General features: G+C 43.8%; 1 protein-coding gene across 1 annotated transcript in view; it reads right to left on the bottom strand.

Annotated features, from left to right (window-relative positions):
* Positions 1–7,798: 7,798 nt before the first annotated feature.
* LOC128685386 (sodium-dependent noradrenaline transporter) overlaps positions 7,799–17,992 on the bottom strand; it is a 136,072-nt gene continuing 125,878 nt past the window's right edge. The window contains exons 13-15 of the mRNA XM_053771901.2: positions 10,531–10,650; positions 10,078–10,230; positions 7,799–9,294 (exon numbers count right to left, since the gene is read on the bottom strand). Of these exons, the coding sequence (XP_053627876.2) occupies positions 9,013–9,294; positions 10,078–10,230; positions 10,531–10,650 (555 nt within the window). The 3' untranslated portion in view covers positions 7,799–9,012. The remainder of the gene's footprint in view (positions 9,295–10,077; positions 10,231–10,530; positions 10,651–17,992) is intronic.

Genomic DNA, 17,992 nt, shown 5'->3' with positions numbered 1-17,992 from the left:
CCTCTTCTCTATTTCTTTCTCTCCTTACATATTCTCCATTTCTATATTTTCTTTGCTTTTCCTCGCTTCTGCCTGGATGTGTTCCTTCCTATGATTTTTAGTCCCACCTTCTTGGTCCAATATCTCTCTTGCAGTGTTATTGTTCATAAACCACCTCTACTTCTACTACTACTACTACTACTACTACTACTACTACTACTACTACTACTACTACTACTACTACTACTACTACTACTACTACTACTACTACTACCACTACTACTACTACTACTACTACTACTACAACTACTACTACTACTACTACTTCCCTTCACTACCTTCACTATGATTACTGTTACTTCCACTACTTGCATTACATCTTTCACTACTATCTCCATTTCCTTCTTTTATTTTTCTACCACTTTTCTGTTATGGCTGCTGTCCTCTCCAGTATATCCTGGCTGCCTTAACTTGTGTCATGGCTGCCGTCCTCTCCAGTAAATCCTGGCTGCCTTAACTTGTGTCATGGCTGCCGTCCTCTCCAGTAAATCCTGGCTGCCTTAACTTGTGTCATGGCTGCCGTCCTCTCCAGTATATCCTGGCTGCCTTAACTTGTGTCATGGCTGCCGTCCTCTCCAGTAAATCCTGGCTGCCTTAACTTGCCCTTGCTGCCTTAACTTGTGTCATGGCTGCCGTCCTCTCCAGTATATCCTGGCTGCCTTAACTTGTGTCATGGCTGCCGTCCTCTCCAGTATATCCTGGCTGCCTTAACTTGGTATGTTAGTGTCAAGCACAAACGTAGTGTTAACTTTCAGTGTCACATGTGAGTCTTATTTATGTATTGTTACAGTCACCCTATTGTAACTTTCTATTTTTTTTTACATTTAATATGTTAACTTCTGCAGACAAGTCGTCAAACCCAACTGACCTCAGCTGTACTACTGTCACTACTGTCTCAGCTGTACTACTGTCACTACTCTCTCAGCTGTACTACTGTCACTAGTCTCTCAGCTGTACTTCTGTCACTAGTCTCTAAGCTGTACTACTGTCACTACTCTCTCAGCTGTACTACCAGTTTGTCAGTGTCAGTTACCAAGGTTTGTACCAGACATTTAATAAACCCAGGTTTTCACACCTACATAAATACACCTCCTTTACTATCATCTCTGTTTTTTTTCTTTGTTAACTAAAATACACAGATGGTGTCTTATTTCTGATAACAGTTCCTTTATAAACAGAATGATGGGCAACTGTAAACTCAATGTTTGTTAAGAGCGGTACGCAGTAACTCTTGGAGTACTTTAAGGTTAGGTCGCCGGTTCACATCCATGAACAATGTTTGCTGGACCCAGACTTGCAGGTCACAATTACACAAGATGTCCAAATAGGTAATGAGGCGAGCAATGCTGAAGTAGTCAGCTTGAGCGGTTGCAGGTTGGTTCCTGAGGACCTCAGGTGCAATGTGGTGGGCCTTGGCACCGTCGGGGAAGTTAACTTTATGGCCGAGACGAACAGCAAGTCCATAGTCGATTATGGTTACACGGAGCCCCTCAGGTGTGCGGTTTATGCAAATATTATTTGCTTTGATGTCGAGGTGAGTCCAGCCATGAGAGTGAATGTCAATCAAAATATTGCACACCTGTGAAAGAATTTCCAAAGTCTGGAGACGGCTCAATACACGTTTTCTGGTAAGGGTCTCCAAGGTTTCACCTGCGTAGTCTGTCACTATGGTCAAATATTCTGGACACACTGCTATTATCTTTTGGACTCCTGGGATGTCCTGAAGGGCGTGAAGGGCGCGCATCTCTTGTACTAGGGATCTGACACACATTGACGTACCTTGGCAAGATTTTGTTACCCAGCGTGAAGAGGATACAGAAGCCAGATAACATGTGCCATAAGTTCCTGATCCAAGCATCTTACAACTTTCACTGTTAAACAAAAAGTTGTGCATAAGAGGCCCAAGAACATTAAACTCCAACTCTCTGCACATATCTTGCAGACACTCTACAAATTTTGTCTGTGGGACAGGCATCGTTTGCTCCCGTTTAGAAACATTATGTTCAGGTTGCAGCCGTACACGTTTGCAAGAGTCCTTCCTGTCCTCATGTAGGGACTCCTACCGCACTCTTTTCAAGTTTTTCTGATTCTGCTGACTGAAATCCTGAGCAGCCATCTTGAGTTAACGACGATCAGATAAACTGATATAGAAGAACAAAGTAATGAATTACTTCTTTTACACAAGACGATTAGAAGATGCTGATCAAGTCTGTGTAGACTATATACTTAAATGTAGTTAAGCTGGACTGTAGCAGTGAAAGTACTAAGTAGTAATTTACTTAGTATATACACATTAAGACGGTGAGAAGATGCTGATCAAGTCTGTGTAGACTATATACTTAAATATAGTTATGCTGGACTGTAGCAGAGAAAGTACTAAGTAGTAATTTACTTAGTATATACAACTTAAGACGGTGAGAAGATGCTGATCAAGTCTGTGTAGACTATATACTTAAATATAGTTAAACTGGACTGTAGCAGAGAAAGTACTAAGTAGTAATTTACTTAGTATATACAACTTAAGACGGTGAGAAGATGCTGATCAAGTCTGTGTAGACTATATACTTAAATATAGTTAAGTTGGACTGTAGCAGTGAAAGTACTAAGTAGTAATTTACTTAGTATATACAACTTAAGACGGTGAGAAGATGCTGATCAAGTCTGTGTAGAGTATATACTCAGATCACAACATAATTGAGGTTCAGACATGTATGCGTGGAGCCCCAGACCGACATAATGAGATTAGTCACGAGGGAGCATTCACCAAATTCAACTTCAATAACAAAAGCATAAAGTGGGACCAAGTAAACCAAGTCCTAACCGATATAAGCTGGGAAGATATACTAAGCAACACAGACCCCAACTTATGAGTAGAACAGATTAACTTGGTGGCACAAGGCTTATTCCTCTAAGAAAAAGGAGGAGTAGATGTAAAATAGAAAGAGACAGGCGCTCCCTTTACAGGCGACGGAAAAGAATAACAGAGCGGCTAAAAGAGGTCAATATATCTGAAATGCGTAGGGAGACACTGGTCAGAGAAATAGCAAGCATCGAACTTAAGCTAAAGGAATCTTATAGGAGTCAGGAATCGCGGGAAGAACTAAAAGCCATAAATGAAATCGAAAGAAACCCAAAGTATTTCTTCTCCTATGCCAAATCAAAGTCGAGAACAACGTCCAGTATTGGGCCCCTACTTAAACAATATGGGTCCTACACAGACAGCAAGGAAATGAGTGAGCTACTCAAATCCCAATATGACTCAGTTTTTAGCAAGCCGCTAACCAGACTGAGAGTCGAAGATCAAAATGAATTTTTTTATGGGAGAGCCACAGAATTTGGTTAACACAAGCCTATCCGATGTTATCCTGACACCAAATGACTTCGAACAGGCGATAAATGACATGCCCATGCACTCCTCCCCAGGGCCAGACTCATGGAACTCCGTGTTCATCAAGAACTGCAAGAAGCCCCTATCACGAGCCTTTACCATCCTATGGAGAGAGAGCATGGACACGGGGGTCGTTCCACAGTTACTAAAAACAACAGACATAGCCCCACTCCACAAAGGGGGCAGTAAAGCAACAGCAAAGAACTACAGACCGATAGCACTAACATCCCATATCATAAAAATCTTTGAAAGGGTCCTAAGAAGCAAGACCACCAAACATCTAGAAACCCATCAGTTAGTTAGTTAGTTTAATATGTTTATTATGCACCCCATACCCATCCTGTGGGCGGTAGTCAAAAGGTTACAGAGGTACATAATTGGTCCAGGGACTGGACTCCAAAGTTTTGATAGCTGAGCAAGTTACAGAGGTAATGAATTCACAATTTACAAAGGTAATGAACTCACAATTTACAAAGGTAATGAACTCCAGGTAGGTCTAGTCACAATCATGACAAGTTACAATGGTATTTACAAATTACAGAGGTACGTAATGGGTCCAGGGACTGGGCTCCCAAAGTTGTGATGGCTGAACTAGGTACAAGGTAATGAACTCACAAGTTACAAAGGTAATGAATCCTGTAAGAATGGTTACTTACGTTTATACATGGCTACAATCATGAACAAATTATAGTGTAATGAGCAATTCACACTTCCACACCCGGTCACAACTGTAGTGAGTTATTGGTGCAAATATTGATTGTTGAGACACACACACACACACACACACACACACACACACATACAAATTCATACACACACACACACACACACACACAAAAACACACACACACACACACACACACACACACACACACACACACACACACACACACACACACACACACACACTCACACACACACACACACACATACACAAACTCATACACACGCACACACACTCATACACACACACACACACACTCATACACACACACACTCATACACACACACACACTCATATACACTCATACACATACACACGCACACACAAACACACACACAAACACACACACACACACACACACACACACACACACACACACACACACACACACACACACACACACACACACACACACACACACACACACACACGGGAACAGTCTATAGTTTTAAGGCGAGGTATGATAGAGCTCATGGAGCAGGGAGAGAGAGGACCTAGTAGCAATCAGCGAAGAGGCGGGGCCAGGAGCTGTGACTCGACCCCTGCAACCACAAATAGGTGAGTACAAATAGGTGAGTACACAGGAGTTTGGACTCGACCCCTGCAATCTCAACTAGGTGAGTGCACACACATACACACACTCACACACACACACACACACACACACACACACACACACACACACACACACACACACACACACACACACACACACACACACACACACACACACACACACACACACACACACACACACACACACATGCACACATGTGGTAATGCTTTATTTACAGCTAGCAAAGTCAGGGTATTTCTCCAGAATGGTCTGCAATATACCACTGTGGATAAAGTACTTTGCCATTTCTTGAACATTTATGAGCGAGTTGTTTCTAAATTCATTAATTTTATCACAATCCAGTACATAATGACGCAGGGTGTGACAATAGTCCATCTGGCAAAGTTTACATTTCGTTTGGTCTACATCTGGTGGTGGTGATTTAACCTGCCAAAGATACTTGTAACCCAGCCGGAGCCGGGCAGTAGTGACATCCAAGAGTCTGCTTATTTTGTTGGATGCACCATAGACATGTGGCTCCTCCTGCATGATAGAATGATGATAGATGGACTCACTGGTGTCAATCTCCCTGAGCCTTAAGTCCATAAAATTCAGTTGAAGTTCTTTTCGTATTATTGTTCTCAAACTACTACCTGACAAGCCAAGATTGTAATCTACTCCCTCTTTGAAAGCATACAGCTTAGCCAATTTATCAGTTCTATCATGCATTTGAAGACCAATGTGAGATGGAATCCACAGCATGTGCACTCTGACTCCACGGTCCACAATCCTACCATACCTGTGTCTGACTTCTGACACAAGCATGCAACAATTTATGCTTAATGAGTTGAGAGCATTTATGGATGACAGAGAATCAGTTACAATTAAACTGAAGATTGAGACACTTATGCAGCATATGGGAATCTTTATTCAGGAAACGTTTCGCCACACAGTGGCTTCATCAGTCCAATACAAAGAGGAAGGCGTAAGGAGAGGAGGAGAATGAGGTAATCAGTCCCTCAACCTGGAGTCGATGTGTTCAGTCCATCAATCTTGTAGAATGTACAGCATAGGGCCGTAGACGTGGCTTATATACTGTAGTGAGGTGACGTGAAGCAGATGGAGGCGGGGTCATAGTGGTACCATCCACTAGTCGAAGTAGGTCTTCGTCCAAAGGTTGAACAAGTGTTGAAGAATTCTTTGTAACAAGACCCCATGATGCTGCCGTGTCTGACAGTTGTGATGAATGGTTTGAAAAACCGACAAGTTGAAGATTGAGACACTTATGCAGCATATGGGAATCTTTATTCAGGAAACGTTTCGCCACACAGTGGCTTCATCAGTCCAATACAAAGAGGAAGGCGTAAGGAGAGGAGGAGAATGAGGTAATCAGTCCCTCAACCTGGAGTCGATGTGTTCAGTCCATCAATCTTGTAGAATGTACAGCATAGGGCCGTAGACGTGGCTTATATACTGTAGTGAGGTGACGTGAAGCAGATGGAGGCGGGGTCATAGTGGTACCATCCACTAGTCGAAGTAGGTCTTCGTCCAAAGGTTGAACAAGTGTTGAAGAATTCTTTGTAACAAGACCCCATGATGCTGCCGTGTCTGACAGTTGTGATGAATGGTTTGAAAAACCGACAAGTTGAAGATTGAGACACTTATGCAGCATATGGGAATCTTTATTCAGGAAACGTTTCGCCACACAGTGGCTTCATCAGTCCAATACAAAGAGGAAGGCGTAAGGAGAGGAGGAGAATGAGGTAATCAGTCCCTCAACCTGGAGTCGATGTGCTTAAAAAATGACAGGATGGATAATGATAACCTTCAAAACTAGGGAGGCCAAGCCCATGATGACACTCTTCAGGTCACTTGTTCTATCTAGGCTGGAATATTGCTGCACTCTAACAGCACCTTTCAAGGCAGGTGAAATTGCCGACCTAGAAAATGTACAGAGAACTTTCACGGCGCGCATAACGGAGATAAAACACCTCAATTACTGGGAGCGCTTGAGGTTTCTAAACCTGTATTCCCTGGAACGCAGGAGGGAGAGATACATGATTATATACACCTGGAAAATCCTAGAGGGACTAGTACCGAACTTGCACACGAAAATCACTCACTACGAAAGCAAAAGACTTGGCAGACGATGCACCATCCCCCCAATGAAAAGCAGGGCTGTCACTAGCACGTTAAGAGACCATACAATAAGTGTCAGGGGCCCGAGACTGTTCAACTGCCTCCCAGCACACATAAGGGGGATTACCAACAGACCCCTGGCAGTCTTCAAGCTGGCACTGGACAAGCACCTAAAGTCAGTTCCGGATCAGCCGGGCTGTGGCTCGTACGTTGGTTTGCGTGCAGCCAGCAGCAACAGCCTGGTTGATCAGGGGCTGATCCACCAGGAGGCCTGGTCACAGACCGGGCCGCGGGGGCGTTGACCCCCGAAACTCTCTCCAGGTAAACTCCAGGTAAACATCTAGTTTTAGTTTAATATGTTTATTATGCACCCCATACCCATCCTGTGGGCGGTAGTCAAAAGAGAAACATCTATTAGTACAAGAATGTATATTATTATTATAATCAAAAAGATGCGCTAAGCCACAAGGAGAGCAAGAATGTATAGGTTAGGTAAGATTCGTCGTAGTCATGTGATGACCCGCCACTGCTGGAGCCTTTGGTTACCTGACCGAGGCCTCCCACTGGCTTACCCGTCAAGATAAGATAAGATTTCGTTCGGATTTTTAACCCCGGGGGGTTAGCCACCCAGGATAACCCAAGAATGTCAGTGCGTCATCGAGGACTGTCTAACTTATTTCCATTGGGGTCCTTAATCTTGTTCCCCAGGATGCGACCCACACCAGTCGACTAACACCCAGGTACCTATTTGCTGCTAGGTGAACAGGACAACAGGTGTAAGGAAACGTGTCGAAATGTTTCCACCCGCCGGGAATCGAACCCGGGCCCTCCGTGTGTGAAGCGGGAGCTTTAGCCACCAGGCTCCTTTAAAATTTAATTTGATCGTCCAAGAATATGTAGAATTATCACGCAATTATATATCTGTCTCTTACATGGGAAAAGAAACAAATAATAAATATCAATATTTTTATATAAAAAATACATTATATTAAAAAATGCATTCACTCAAGCGATGCTTGCAGAATATAGAATGTTCTTGGTAATTAGTTTTCTAAACATTATATTTTAGCAGCAGTATTTATTTGTGTTAACAGTATAGATATATAATTTATATTAAATAATATTTTAAGATAGGACCACGTAAAACGTTGTTGTAGATTCGCCGGTATAATCGCCCGGCCCGGGCCTTCTCCAAGTGGTGGCCCGGCCTTGGCTCCCTTTCGTGGGAGTGTCTCAGACTAATGTCTGACATGGGTGGAGGTACAAGTACCTCCTCGTCTTCTGGGACTAGCTGTCCCCAGGCCTAGCCCCCATCCCCGCCCCCACGGGGCTCGGAGGGAGAAGCTAGGCATCTTGTGCTGCCACAAACACCGCCCACACTGGGCTCGAAAGGTATGGCAGCTGCATAGCAACAGACGATGTCAGGAGGTGCAAAGGCAGCAAACACTACAGGATCCTTTTGGAGTCACCCCCAGCTTTAGACATCACGTCTGAGCGCTGGGGAAGCTCAAGAATGCCTCTTGCTGTGAGTGTTGCTGCTGCTAGTTCATTTGTCCGTTGCACCTAAAGTCGGTTCCTGACCAGCCGGGCTGTGGCTCGTACGTTGGTTTGCGTGCAGCCAGCAGCAACAGCCTGGTTGATCAGGCTCTGATCCACCAGGAGGCCTGGTCACAGACCGGGCCGCGGGGGCGTTGACCCCCGGAACTCTCTCCAGGTAAACTCCAGGCACTCTGTATGTGTAAGTAAAACGTGAGAAGTCAAAAAATAGGTATAGTATATTAACTCTTTAAGTGGATATGTTAAACTTATGGGCATACGAATTTAAAGTACTTAGTCAGGTTTAGGTAGACCAAGTGCTTTAGTTTCTCTAGAGTCACAAAATTGGATTAATAATAATAAATAGTATTGGGAGAAAATCGAGTCTGATCCCAGGAAGAGGACAGATTCAGTGTCGTGGACCAAGAGCTCGTCACAAATATTAAAGTACCGTCCTGGAGAAATTGGGTCCAAGCTCACAGCTTTTACATAATTTTCCGATGGTAACAGAGCACCTTAATATCTCAGTCATCAATGTGTGTTCCACGTTGTCACTCTCCAGACTGATACACGAGTGTTCCACGTTGTCACTGCCCAGAATCATACGAAGGTTATCACAGGAATGTTCGCTCAAACTTCGTAGGCAGGGTTATCACAGGAGTGTCCGCTGGGCTCCTGTGGGTCTATCTCCATTAACAACAGGTTATTTGGTCGGAGAAGCACACCAGACGCCAGAGAAGACCCGGACATTGGTTCTGCATGATGTAGGTCTGCCCAGGCCAACTTGGTGACTCCATAGCGCCTAATACGACCCATGTTGCTCCTAAAATTGTCCTCTGTGATGCTGTGGCTGTCCAGGTCATTATTGCTGCTACTCACACTTTCTTCATCCCCCATAGAGCCGAACTGTGACTGCAAGTAGAAACACACATGAGTATTTTCGAGAAGTGGGCATTTCTGAATTTGTTTAATTATTTGGTTTATTTCAGATATTAATTACTATTATTACATTCCTAGTAAGGGTCACACAGTGCCTAGGCTAGGGTGTGGTGGAGGTAATCAGGTTTTATCAGCGGAAAAAAGACAATAACTCAAATTCATTATATCAAGAAATAAAAGCTATACAGGTCAGGCTTTACATAGATGAACTGGTTGAACCCAGTAGGTTTAACGGTGTTTGTGAACAGAATAAAGTATGTTAGTAACGTTGGAATAAACTCGCTCAGGTTCACATTTTAGACCCATTATGTGACTCTGTAATCTTCTGAGTATCACCATCAGGCTGGGTATAGGGTGTATAATAAGGATATTAAACTAACAGAGGTACAGATGTCATCCCGGGCTCCACAGCGACCTAATTTATGTCTGCATAAATAATTCAGTGCGACTGTAACCGGATATAAACAAGTAAACAGTTCATTATCATTGTAATTTGTTTAGCTATCAAAACTTTGCGGCCTAGAATCTGGACCCACGATGTGCCTCTCTAATCTTTTGACTACCACCCAAAAGATGGGAATGGAATACATAATAAAGATATTAAACCAACTATGAGGAAATTAAGGGTATCGAACCTGTGGCCTGATGTTTACCAGTCGTACACTCAGTACCAAGGACACTAAGATTTGTGTCATGTTAGGTTCATGCAAATATATTCATGTACGGCTGAGTGGATGAACAGACTGTATGTATTACCTTGAGATACTTAGCGATCTTCTCCTTGGTGGATGTGTCCACTGGTGAGTTGGCTGTTATCACGTATTTGGTAGGAGACTTCTGTGGGATCATGAAGTAGCCATAGGGAAGCCAGCCTTTCTCGTTTACTTCATCTGCACTGTCTGTCTCCATCTGCACGCACCCATAATATAAACAAAACAGGTTATCATATATTCATAGCAACTGCCTGATCTAAACATGAAATAACATGTAATACTAAATAAGGCATCATTCAATTATGAAGTGATGTGTAGGAAAACAAAACTGTATATACCCAGTGCCTCTCATTACTGCAGTAGTGATTTTTTTTAGATTATTTACTTTATCTTGCAAGACTTAAGGAGGATGATAATGTTTCCTTGCACTGTTACTATTCCGACTCACAGTGATGGTATGGTGGTTAAATAGTGTGCTCACAGTGCAAAGACTTACGTGAATAATAAGGTAAGGGGCCTTGCTCTTGGCTCTGAGAATACTAGGAGTGTAGAGAGCTCTGTGTTGCTGTAGTGCTGGACCCCACGTCTCCCAGGGCACTAGCAGTGACTTCACAGGCTGTACGTAAACACATGAAATATATGAATAGCAAAATATTTTCCTTCAAAAGTTTATACACATATGTAATAACCTATTTGCAATTTGTAGCTACAGGAACAAAACTATGCTCATGGTGTCCTTTCTTCAATACTCTGCTCATCGTATATATATATATATATATATATATATATATATATATATATATATATATATATATATATATATATATATATATATATATATATACACTGATCTCTGGCTGAAGGAGACTCGAACCTACGAACCTTGGAACAAGGTACGCAGTGCTTTACCAATCTACCCACACTGGACCAATACCTTGGAGTCCAGCTTGCGCTAGACTTTGATCCAAGGCAGCCAGCTTTCAGGGAGAAGGCTTACAGCTTTTCATCTCATCCCCTGCATACATCAGCCTTACTAGAGATTTTAACAATGCAAGGAATTCGCAAGAGCAGGCGAAACACACACAAACACCGATCTCCGGCCGAAGGAGACCCAAACCCACGAACCCCGGAACAAGGCACGCAGCGCCCCACCAATCCACCCACACCGGACCAACACCCCGGAGTCCAGTCCGCGCCAGACCCCGATCCAAGGCAGCCAGCCCCCAGGGAGAAGGCCCACAGCCCCCCACCCAACCCCCTGCATGCACCAGCCCCACTAGAGACCCCAACAACGCAAGGAACTCGCAAGAGCAGGCGAAACACACACAAACACCGATCTCCGGCCGAAGGAGACCCGAACCCACGAACCCCGGAACAAGGCACGCAGCGCCCCACCAATCCACCCACATCGGACCAACACCCCGCTCTTGCGAATTCTTTGCATATATATATATATATATATATATATATATATATATATATATATATATATATATATATATATATATATATATATATATGTGTGTGTGTGTGTGTGTGTGTGTGTGTGTGTATCGTCCCTTTATATAAAGGGAAGGGGGACAAAAAAGATTGTAAAAATTATAGAGGAATAAGTTTACTGAGTATACCAGGAAAAGTGTACGATAGGGTTATAATTGAAAGAATTAGAGGTAAGACAGAATGTAGGATTGCGGATGAGCAAGGAGGTTTTAGAGTGGGTAGGGGTTGTGTAGATCAAGTGTTTACATTGAAGTATATATGTGAACAGTATTTAGATAAAGGTAGGGAAGTTTTTATTGCATTTATGGATTTAGGAAAGGCATATGATAGAGTGGAGAGGGAAGCAATGTGGTAAGTTACTAAATGCTGTAAAGAGTTTTTATGAGGATAGTGAGGCTCAGGTTAGGGTGTGTAGAAGAGAGGGAGACTAGTTCCCGGTAAAAGTAGGTCTTAGACAGGGATGTGTAATGTCACCATGGTTGTTTAATATATTTATAGATGGGGTTGTAAAAGAAGTAAATGCTAGGGTGTTCGGGAGAGGGGTGGAATTAAATTATGGGGAATCAAATACAAAATGGGAATTGACACAGATGCTTTTTGCTGATGATACTGTGCTTATGGGAGATTCTAAAGAAAAATTGCAAAGGTTAGTGGACGAGTTTGGGAGTGTGTGTTTATCTGGAGTTTACCTGGAGAGAGTTCCGGGGGTCAACGCCCCCGCGGCCCGGTCTGCGACCAGGCCTCCTGGTGGATCAGAGCCTGATCAACCAGGCTGTTGCTGCTGGCTGCACGCAAACCAACGTACGAGCCACAGCCCGGCTGGTCAGGAACCGACTTTAGGTGCTTGTCCAGTGCCAGCTTGAAGACTGCCAGGGGTCTGTTGGTAATCACCCTTATGCATGCTGGGAGGCAGTTGAACAGTCTCGGGCCCCTGACACTTATTGTATGGTCTCTTAACGTGCTAGTGACACCCCTGCTTTTCATTGGGGGGATGTTGCATCGTCTGCCAAGTCTTTTGCTTTCGTAGTGAGTGATTTTCGTGTGCAAGTTCGGTACTAGTCCCTCTAGGATTTTCCAGGTGTATATAATCATGTATCTCTCCCGCCTGCGTTCCAGGGAATACAGGTTTAGGAACCTCAAGTGCTCCCAGTAATTGAGGTGTTTTATCTCCGTTATGCGCGCTGTGAAGGTTCTCTGTACATTTTCTAGGTCAGCAATTTCACCTGCCTTGAAAGGTGCTGTTAGTGTGCAGCAATATTCCAGCCTAGATAGAACAAGTGACCTGAAGAGTGTCATCATGGGCTTGGCCTCCCTAGTTTTGAAGGTTCTCATTATCCATCCTGTCATTTTTCTAGCAGATGCGATTGATACAATGTTATGGTCCTTGAAGGTGAGATCCTCCGACATGATCACTCCCAGGTCTTTGACGTTGGTGTTTCGCTCTATTTTGTGGCCAGAATTTGTTTTGTACTCTGATGAAGATTTAATTTCCTCGTGTTTACTATATCTGAGTAATTGAAATTTCTCATCGTTGAACTTCATATTGTTTTCTGCAGCCCACTGAAAGATTCAGTTGATGTCTGCCTGGAGCCTTGCAGTGTCTGCAATGGAAGACACTGTCATGCAGATTCGGGTGTCATCTGCAAAGGAAGACACGGTGCTGTGGCTGACATCCTTGTCTATGTCGGATATGAGGATGAGGAACAAGATGGGAGCGAGTACTGTGCCTTGTGGAACAGAGCTTTTCACCGTAGCTGCCTCGGACTTTACTCTGTTGACGACTACTCTCTGTGTTCTGTTAGTGAGGAAATTATAGATCCATCGACCGACTTTTCCTGTTATTCCTTTAGCACGCATTTTGTGCGCTATTACGCCATGGTCACACTTGTCGAAGGCTTTTGCAAAGTCTGTATATATTACATCTGCATTCTTTTTGTCTTCTAGTGCATTTAGGACCTTGTCGTAGTGATCCAATAGTTGAGACAGACCAGAGCGACCTGTTCTAAACCCATATTGCCCTGGGTTGTGTAACTGATGGGTTTCTAGATGTTTGGTGATCTTGCTTCTTAGGACCCTTTCAAAGATTTTTATGATATGGGATGTTAGTGCTATCGGTCTGTAGTTCTTTGCTGTTGCTTTACTGCCCCCTTTGTGGAGTGGGGCTATGTCTGTTGTTTTTAGTAACTGTGGGACGACCCCCGTGTCCATGCTCCCTCTCCATAGGATGGAAAAGGCTCGTGATAGGGGCTTCTTGCAGTTCTTAATGAACACAGAGTTCCATGAGTCTGGCCCTGGGGCAGAGTGCATGGGCATGTCATTTATCGCCTGTTCGAAGTCACTTGGCGTCAGGATAACATCGGATAGGCTTGTGTTAACCAAATTTTGTGGCTCTCTCATAAAAAATTCATTCTGATCTTCGACTCTCAGTCTGGTTAGCGGCTTGCTAAAAACTGAGTCATATTGGGACTTGAGTAGCTCACTCATTTCCTTGCTGTCATCTGTGTAGGACCCATCTTGTAAAGTAAAAGGACACAAGTGCAACTAATGTGACATATATTGTGGCAACGTTTCGCTCTCCAGGAGCTTTATCAAGCCATTACAAACAATACATGGACACAGAGGGTATATAAAGGCTCAGAGTGAGGTGAATACTAGTGAGGTACCATTTCGATGTTCACTAGTGGTAGTAGTAGTAGTAGTAGTAGTAGTGGTAGTGACAAAAGTAATACAATATGGTAACATAAAAATATGGGTAACATAAAAATAGGTTGGACAAATATAAACTGGAATGAGGCAGCTTGTTTCAGTGTTCATTCTCTGTGCTTTGTGTAGTATAACAGGAGAGACTATGTGATGGCAGGGTTTACTGTTTTCAGGAGGATTCTTGCTAAGACTTCGGAGATGGTGAAGCTGCCGTTGTTTTGTTTAATTGTATTCGAAACAGCGATCAGTGCTGATTCAAGGCACTTGCGTGTGCGGAAATTATTTTCTTTTATCACTAATTGGGCGTCTCTGAATTTCATAAGATGATTGGTGGAATTTCGGTGTTGTAATTCTACCAGGACCCATCTTGTTTAAGTAGGGTCCCAATACTGGACGTTGTTCTCGATTTTGATTTGGCATAGGAGAAGAAGTACTTTGGGTTTCTTTCGATTTCATTTATGGCTTTTAGTTCTTCCCGCGATTCCTGACTCCTATAAGATTCCTTTAGCTTGAGTTCGATGCTTGCTATTTCTCTGACCAGTGTCTCCCTACGCATTTCAGATATATTGACCTCTTTTAGCCGCTCTGTTATTCTTTTCCGTCGCCTGTAAAGGGAGCGCCTGTCTCTTTCTATTTTACATCTACTCCTCCTTTTTCTTAGAGGAATAAGCTTTGTGCATACATTGAGTGCCACCAAGTTAATCTGTTCTAGGCATAAGTTGGGGTCTGGGGTTTACCAGGAGAGATTTCCGGGGGTCAACGCCCCCGCGGCCCGGTCTGTGACCAGGCCTCCTGGTGGATCAGAGCCTGATCAACCAGGCTGTTGCTGCTGGCTGCACGCAAACCAACGTACGAGCCACAGCCCGGCAGGTCAGGAACCGACTTTAGGTGCTTGTCCAGTGCCAGCTTGAACACTACCAGGGGTCTGTTGGTAATCCCCCTTATGTATGCTGGGAGGCAGTTGAACAGTCTCGGGCCCCTGACACTTATTGTATGGTCTCTTAACGTGCTAGTGACACCCCTGCTTTTCATTTGGGGGATGTTGCATCGTCTGCCAAGTCTTTTGCTTTCGTAGTGAGTGATTTTCGTGTGATTTCGTGTGATTTTCCTGTGTTGCTTAGTATATCTTCCCAGCTTATATCGGTTAGGACTTGGTTTACTTGGTCCCACTTTATGTTTTTGTTATTGAAGTTGAATTTGGTGAATGCTCCCTCGTGACTAGTCTCATTATGTCGGTCTGGGGCTCCACGCATACATGTCTGAACCTCAATTATGTTGTGATCTGAGTATATTCTTTTTGATATAGTGACATTTCTTATCAGATCATCATTGTTAGTGAAGATGAGGTCTAGTGTATTCTCCAGTCTAGTAGGCTCTATTATTTGCTGGTTTAAATTGAATTTTGTGCAGAGATTTAAAAGCTCGTGTGAGTGTGAGTTTTCATCAGAGCTGCCTCCTGGTGTTATTACTGCAACAATATTATTTGCTATATTCCTCCATTTTAGGTGCCTTAAGTTGAAATCCCCCAGGAGCAAGATGTTGGGTGCAGGAGCTGGAAGATTTTCCAGACAGTGGTCAATTTTTAACAGCTGTTCCTGGAATTGCTGGGATGTTGCATCCGGAGGCTTGTAGACTACCACAATGACTAGGTTTTGGTTCTCGACCTTTACTGCTAAAACTTCCACTACATCATTTGAGGCATTTAGCAGTTCTGTGCAAACAAGTGACTCTGCAATGTACAGGCCACCCTCCCCCCTTTTTGCCTGTTCACTCTGTTACATCTGTATAGGTTGTAACCTGGGATCCATATTTCGTTGTCCAAGTGATCCTTTATGTGGGTCTCAGTGAAAGCCGCGAACATTGCCTTTGCCTCTGCAAGCAGTCCATGGATGAAAGGTATTTTGTTGTTTGTTGCTGGCTTTAGACCCTGTATATTTGCAAAGAAGAATGTCATCGGACTGGTGGTATTGTTGGTACTGGGGGGGGGGATTTTTTTTCCGGCATTAGTATCTGTATCTGTTGGTTTGGAGTGGAGGCCATCGACTGTGGTTCCACTCCAGGAATGACTGGATTTGGTGTACGATTTCTGCCATTTCCTGCCAGTTTTTTTTCTTTCCTGGCACTAAAAAACCTCTCCTTCTTGAGTGGCTGTGGCTACCCAGGTTTTCCCATGGCCTGGATGTTTTGTATCTTTTTGTACCCTTTAGATGGTGTGCCTGGGAATTTAAGTTATAGCACAGTCTTTCCTGTACTCAGTGGTCAGTCGTCACGTGAGGTCACAGACCCTGAGCTGCTTTGGGGATTAGTGTGGACGGTTACAAAGCATGGCTTGCTTCTGCAGTGTTTTAAAAATTGAGGTTGGAGAGTTGAAGGAGGAGGTCTTGCTTCTCCAGGAGGAGATTAGGAGGCTGAAGGTCCACCTCAATGGGTCTGGGAGAGAGTGTGAGGTGGCTGGAGTTGTGGGGAATGAGGCTTCTAGCAGCGAGGTGCAGTCTGTCTCTCGCTGTGAGGAGGCTGTAGTTGGGGAGGCAGCAACGGCTACCAGCAGTGAGGTGCAGCCCAGCACCTGCTACAAGTGGCGAGTAGTTCACAGTAATGGAAGGCGCATCAGAGTAAGGAAAGTTAAGAGTGAAGATCTGAAGGTAGGAAATCGTTCTCTGTTCTTCAGGATGAATGTACTTCAGTGGCCAGTGAAGGTAAGGGTACTACTGCCCCTGCTAATGGAGGTAAGCGCATTCTTGTGGTTGGTGACTCTCAGGTAAGATACATTGACCGTGCTTTTTGTAATAGGAATAAGAAGATGAGAGATAGAGTGTGCTTCCCTGGAGCTGGTGTTGGGGACATTGTCAACAGGCTGGATAATATCATGTCAGGTAATGGGAGCAAGCCCATTATCTGTCTCAGTGCTGGTGGAAATGATATTGGGAAGGGTAGGAGAGAAGAGCTGCTAGATAAGTACAGGTCAGCTATAGATTTCATTAAGTCTAAGGGAGGGATCCCAATCATATGTAGCATCTTGCCTAGAAGGGGAGTAGGAAATGAATGGTTGTCTAGGGCAATTGGTGTAAATTGCTGGCTAGACAGATACTGCAAGGAACTTGCAATCCCATTCATTGACAACTGGAACAACTTTTATGGCAAACATGATATGTATGCAAGGGATGGGGTACATCTCTCTGGGGCTGGGGTGGTAGCACTTGCAGACTCGATTGAGAAGGCCATTGGTGAAATGCCTATGATTTTAAACTGATGGAAGATAGAGGTATGGGTGTGTGTGGGAAACAAGCAGGTTGCAACACTTGGGTTGGAAACAGTAAATGTATAAAAGGCATTCAGCATGAAGTTATAAATAAAGACAATAGATCAGGTCAGCAAACAAAGGGGGACAGCAGAGGGCAGCAAGGGACTAGCTCCCTTAAGGTTTACTATACTAATAGCAGGAGTGTAAGAAATAAGATAGATGAGCTAAGATTAATTGCAAGTGCAGGAAACATAGATATTATTGCTATAACAGAGACCTGGCTCAATCTGAAAGATAGAGAGATGCCCTCTGAATGTCACATACAAGGCTATAAATTATTCCACACTGACAGGGTCAACAGGAAAGGTGGTGGAGTAGCGATGTATGTCAGAGACAATTTAAATTGTTGTGTTAGACAAGATATTAAATTAGAAGCGTCAGCCACTGAATCTGTTTGGTTACAGCTTCTCGAGGGCCGAGAAAAACTAATTTTGGGTGTGATTTACAGGGCCCC

The sequence above is a fragment of the Cherax quadricarinatus genome, chromosome 8, assembly GCF_038502225.1.
Source record: "Cherax quadricarinatus isolate ZL_2023a chromosome 8, ASM3850222v1, whole genome shotgun sequence".
Classification (NCBI taxonomy): Eukaryota; Metazoa; Arthropoda; class Malacostraca; order Decapoda; family Parastacidae; genus Cherax; species Cherax quadricarinatus.
Note: the sequence above shows the minus strand (reverse complement) of the source record. Positions and strands in the feature narration are given on the sequence as shown.